At 39.1% G+C, this 6143-nt stretch overlaps 1 protein-coding gene across 7 annotated transcripts in view; it reads left to right on the plus strand.

Annotated features, from left to right (window-relative positions):
- The window catches only part of nfyc (nuclear transcription factor Y, gamma), a 38845-nt gene that overhangs the window by 12870 nt on the left and 19832 nt on the right, over positions 1-6143 (plus strand). For 3 of the 7 annotated variants that reach the window (XM_016509767.1, XM_016509773.1, XM_016509770.1), the window contains exons 2-4: positions 1027-1136; positions 1343-1414; positions 4047-4160. In XM_016509767.1, the coding sequence (XP_016365253.1) occupies positions 1038-1136; positions 1343-1414; positions 4047-4160 (285 nt within the window). In that variant the 5' untranslated portion in view covers positions 1027-1037. The remainder of the gene's footprint in view (positions 1-1026; positions 1137-1342; positions 1415-4046; positions 4161-6143) is intronic. The other 4 variants (XM_016509772.1, XM_016509774.1, XM_016509769.1 and 1 more) reach the window with 2 other exon arrangements.

A 6143-nucleotide genomic window follows, 5' to 3' on the forward strand; every position in this document is an offset into this window, starting at 1 on the left:
ATTGCACACCCCTAAAATAACCAAGCATCTAGTTGTCCTAGATTTTTTTTTTTATTATATTGTAGTTTGTATGGTTAATATTAATGTAATTGTGAGCAAACTAGGGTTTAACAAAAGGTAATTCGGCCCGCACAAGGGGGCATTTTCTCCGATCCGGCCCTCAACCTTAAATGTGTTTGACATCCCTGATCTAGAGCTTATCGACAGCAGAGTCACATGACCCATTGATTTGTATTGTGCTTGTCTAATGCTACTGATCGTGATTATTTTGGAGGCAAATAAAGACTGTGACACTAAACATCATTTTTACTGTCACAGGGTGATTGTAACCATCCTAATCCTTCGATATACATAAGAGGAGACAGAGATGAAAGCAGGTCACCGCTTTTCGCCAGTAATCACGCACGTTTCACTGTGTTGCTCCTCCGTTTGACCCACATAGTGAGGCTGCTCGGCAGTCCGACTGCTCCCCCTCCATTAAGCCCTTGGCACTTTGTCTTGTTATTGGATTATGGCTGAACTGCATGAGTCCGAGTACTTTTTTTACTGCCTCGCTCCTGCTCCACCCCGCCACCCTGCTATTTCTGGCCCTGTGTTTTCTTCCAGAGAAAGGTGCTTTGTAGCATCCGTGGCGGCGCAAGCTCGGGCAGGCTGCCTGCAGAATTCCTCACATGCCATAGTAACCTGCCAGCTTTGCTCCTCTTGCGTTTTCGGGTTTGCGTTAGATTGTGTTTGGTTTGTCTCCATTGCGTCAGTGCCGAGCCATACTGTCAGAACAGCACATTTGGTCCTGTTCCAAAGCTATTTGGGTATACAGATGTGCACTCCAGACTTCAGGTCACTTCAGGCATTTTACTGTAGTGACGCACGGCTATCACACACAATTATTCGGACTTCTTCAACCCAAACTAAACAGTATATAATGTGGTTTATTATCTCAAAGCTCAAGAAGTTTGTCAATTATGAGGCTTGTATGTGAACATTAACCCTGACTTGTCTTGTTTTCTCTCCCTCTTTATCTCCTAGCAGATCTGGAGATGTCGGCAGACTCATTTGGAGCAGGCGGCAGCGATGCCCAGCAGAGCCTACAGTCCTTTTGGCCCAGAGTGATGGAAGAAATCAGGAATCTTACCGTGGTACGGGTTTCTCCTAGCTTTTTTATCTGCTTTCTCACTTGGATACAGTATAAACACTGCCTTTTTCAAAACAAACCCCAAAAAGTCTTTAATAGAAAATTGTAGTCAACAATGTAGTATCTCAACAAGAGTCTACCACTGTTCATTAATGGGAATTCTTAATGTTATTATGAGTTCTCCTCTAATGCACTCTCGCACTGTTTCAGAAGGATTTCCGTGTGCAAGATCTTCCTCTTGCTCGCATCAAGAAAATTATGAAACTGGATGAGGATGTGAAGGTAAGAGCAGCTGTGCTGAATCAACATAATCACTCTAAGCTGATGGCAGCGCACTTCCTCTCTTTGATTCTTGAGAAAGCAGCAACCCAGCGGTTGTCGACTGTACATCGAGTGGCCAGTTGCGTCAATAATTGGTGGAGTTTGCTATGGCAAGCTTCACTATTACCATTACTCCTACTTAGAGTTTGTTTGTTTTTTTCAAATCCTTACCCATAAGTATTGAAGTTATGCATGTTCTACACCATTTGTTCTATAGACATCAATCAAATCATGGCTTGAGGATAAGTATGATGCATCTTAAGTGATCTTACTCACCTGCCAAAATAAGACAAAGCCAAAAAAACCCCATAGATTTTGATGTAGGGTGCAGAGCCATTTCTAGGGACAGTATGGGATGGTGATGTACCAGAATTTCTACAACTAAAAGTAACAAAAAGAATGTTATTGTTAGTTTCATCCTGAACAGTTAGCACATCTCTGATGATGCATTTTGACTGTAGCTGCTTTTCCATCACCCTTCAAATTGCGCAAATTGAAATTGCAAATTGAAAATACTCCCAGTGGAAACGCATGAATTTTTCAAAAACTTCCATATATCGCAAAAAAGGTTTTACGCTCACATGAGCATTTTCAGGTCACCTGGCATACGTAAAAATCACAAGATACTATAACCTCTAAGAAACACCTCATACGTAGCCGCTCTCAAGTATAAGGAGCTTTCCTTGCCATTAATGCTTGGATAGCCCCTTATTTACACTACACACATCTGTGGCACATTACTACTGATGAGGCCACTCTAGTCAATGCTTGTGTTTGTACAAGCCGTGCCGCAGCATGTTCCAGAAGCGACTCTCAGCGCTGCTTCGCTAAAGATACACTCCTACATCTCCTCGATTAAAAATATTGATTAGTGTGGTGGCTGCGATTATACATAAACCTACCAACATCTGTCGCCATGACTTTTCACGAGAGGAAAAAATTACGTTTTAGTTGCATAACATCGGAATAAAAACGCTGTCATTTCGCAAATTTAAAAAAAAAAAAAAAAAAATATAAAAAAATTGTAACATTATACATGTCTTTACTGTCACTTTTGAACTTCAAAAAAAAAAAATATCACAAAAGTTTTGCTCAAATCTGTAATGGAAATTCAGTTTGTGTCAGCAACGATTTTGCGCACACAAAGTTGATAAGCTACTACAACAGGTAAACATGTCAGCAGTCTAGACATACATCACCATGACCAAAAATTATACTAGAGTAGCAATATGAAAAATATGAAATAATTATAGTCAACCGAAGAACTTTACCATGACTAATGTTAGTTTACGGCCTCTGTTGTTAGGACACAACACTCTGAACAGCATAGCAAGTTTAGTTGCTTTTTTACCAGAATTTAGTTACCAAAACTTTAATTTTTGGTTTTGGTTTTTGGCTAAATAAAATCTATAATTTTGGCTTCAGTAAAAAAAATATATTTGTGTGTCACTACTTTGGGATCCTTTTGCTTAGTCCTAGAATGACCCAGAAGTCTCCTAGAAACCATCAGAGCACGCTAGCAACCGTATATCGACATGCTAGCATTAGCAACCTTCCACTTCACCCTAGCAAAGATATTTTTTTCAGCACGTACAAATTAAATAATCCAAATATGATTCACAAACTGCCATTAATGACAGCATGATTATAAAGTTTGGGTTTTCTAGTTGATTTTTAAGGCTTCAAATCAAAATGGAATGTTTTGTGGTCTTCTCCAAATGAAAAGCTAATATTTTCAGTGGCTTCAAATGTGGTTTGATTTGAATCACTACAAAAACAGTAATCTGTTATTTTCTGAGCATTGTGAATAGAGAAACTATTAGGTCCAACTGAGTCATCTGGCCATTTTCTGTGAAACAGCCTGATATTGGGTAGTGTGTAAACATTGAATAGACATTTTCCGAGAACTAAAAAGAACTTCTCTCATAACAACCTCAGTTCAATGTATCACCAATATTTACTCTATTTGCTAGATCCTTTAACAAAGCAACATGCATATAAACAAACTTTCAAGTATAAATAAGAACATGGCATCAGCACTGCTGAAAGAGCTAGAGGTCATTTCAAGAGTGCTGTGAGCCAAGTATTAAGTGGCGGTAACACACACTAATGCCCTTGTAGTGCAGTTTCATAGAGTGAGATAAATAAAACGACTAGACATAAGGTTTGGTGTATTTGCTTGATGGTTTAACCCTTTATAATGAGCTGGATGAACCCTAAAGCAGACAGATATCTCCTCCTTTCTTTTGTGCTACCAAGATATTGTGATGTTGTAGATGCTACAGGACATGATCTTCCCACACAACCTTAGCCGCGTGGGAAGCAGGCATCAGGTCAGGGTGTTGTCCAGACGCTTAAAATAGCCTACAGCTTAGAGTGGGAAGAGAGAAAAGCCAAGGCAATTAAGAGCTCAGGACCAGCGGCATGGGCAAGACCCTGGGTGAGGTCTTGACGTAGCCTCTTAGGCCACTACGTATGTCCATCTGATGGCAGGCCAAAACATGATGGGCATGGGCGTAGTGAGTGTCCGGATATGATTGTATGTTGTCCATTTATTTCCCCTGTATTCATTTGCTTTGGTAATCCTCCATAGATGATCAGTGCCGAGGCACCGGTGCTGTTTGCCAAAGCGGCACAGATCTTCATCACAGAGCTCACTCTCAGAGCCTGGATTCACACTGAGGACAACAAGCGGCGCACACTACAGGTCAGTCATGTTCATTCCCGACTTCCCTTTGACCCCTCGCCCTAGCCAGCTGAGATAAACCAGTCTCCTCTGTGACAAAATCATCTTTTTTGTGTTTGTTCCTGTTTTTTTGGACAGAGATGGTAAAGGAGACCGGAAACGATAGAGAAAAGATGGTGGGTGGGATCATGAAATAACCCTGAGCTGGTTTTAAATTGGGGTCACCTCCACAAAAGTGCCACCCTGTATTTCAGAGCACTTCCCGCTAAACCATGTGTCCAGTGATCTTCATATGTATAGTAGTTCAGTCTCAATTTAAAATGAGCTTTGGTTTATTTCCTTATTCCACCCACCATATGTTTCTTGACTCCACCATCTCTGTCCAAAAAATTATAATTTTGCCTTATTTTCAGTTAATTTGATGGTAAAGAGTTACATTTGTAGATCACTTGTCAATGTTTAGTACTTTCAAATAGTTTCAAACATATTTGGAGTATAATGTTTAAGGTGCAGTCACATTTACCGTTGTTTGGTGAAATTTCATAGGTGAAATCAACCCTGTGAGAACTTTATTATTCAGTTAACTCTTTTGAAGAGATTTTTAACAGAGTTAAGACAAATACGGTTTTAGAGTTTTTAGTGAAAGTAAATTGTTAAAACCTGATATAATTTAGCTATACATTTTTCTCACCGTGAGAATAGCCACAGAAGCTAGCATGGCGTTATATATATATATATATATATATATATATATATAAATTGTGTATATATAACTAATAAACTAAATAGGCAAAATCCCTTCATTTCAATGGGAATAACTTCAAACTGGATTTTTACTTCAAGTCAACAATATTCCCATTCAGAGTTCACTCATGTTCAAGTTGGTCATGCGAACTCACTTGCGTTCACCAACAGAAATCTGCTCGATTTGAAAATCACTTCTGTGAGCCGTGCTTCATACATTGTTACACTATTGACAATGGACATTTTTGCCTGTGAAATTTTGCCAAAATTTTGCTAACTGCACCTTTAGCCATTGTTCCTATTACCTTCTGGGGCCAGTTGCATAAACTCAACCTCTGTGTTAAAGGGGTCATATGATGTTGCTAAAAATAACATTATTTTGTGTATTTGGTGTAATGAAATGTGTTTATGCGGTTTAAGGTTCAAAAAATAAGTTATTTTCCACATACTGTACATTATTGTTTCTCCTCTATGCCCCAATGAGACAAAAATATTAAAACCCATTATAATCGAGGCATTTGTTACATCCAGTGGGGACATAATTACGTATTATAATGACTTATACTGTCTTTTTACGCGTTGCGTTGCATCGCGCCGCGTAAACATAAAACCATGTCTGCATTTGTGATCGGAGAAATGACAAACAACAAGCCCTACTCTACACTGCTCAAAACTTGCGTTTGAATCATCAGTGGCTTCTTTATGCACCAAGAGCTTGTAACACTCCAAAGAGAAAGGACAAATTGAAATCGCATCATATGATCCCTTTAAGACAGTGAACTAGCAATTGACCAATAAAAAAAATCAGTCTCATTTTTAGATTTAACTTAGACTAATCTATGCTTTTATGTAACTGAATTGAAAAAAAATTATGACCATTCTTAAAGGAACACTCCACTATTTTTGAAAATAGGCTCATTTTCCAACTCCCCTAGAGTTAAACAGTTGAGGTTAACCGTTTTCGAATCCATTCAGCCGATCTCCAGGTCTGGCGGTAGCACTTTTAGCTGTAGCTTAGCATAGATCATTGAATCCGATTAGACAGTTAGCATCTCGCTCAAATTATTTTACATATTACATTACTGCGTAATGATGTTAAGCAGCGCCTGAAAATAGTACCCAGCACGCTCCCTGTGCAAGCAGGTGGTCACGTTGGTTATGTTGACGGAAGTTAGCCTATTTTCAGGCACTGCGGAATATCATTAATATCCGTTGGTCTTAGTACACGATATAACTACAGAAGAGTCAAGTTTTAAATAG

This window comes from Sinocyclocheilus rhinocerous, unplaced genomic scaffold (genome assembly GCF_001515625.1).
Source record: "Sinocyclocheilus rhinocerous isolate Xijiao unplaced genomic scaffold, SAMN03320098_v1.1 scaffold53, whole genome shotgun sequence".
NCBI lineage: Eukaryota > Metazoa > Chordata > Actinopteri > Cypriniformes > Cyprinidae > Sinocyclocheilus > Sinocyclocheilus rhinocerous.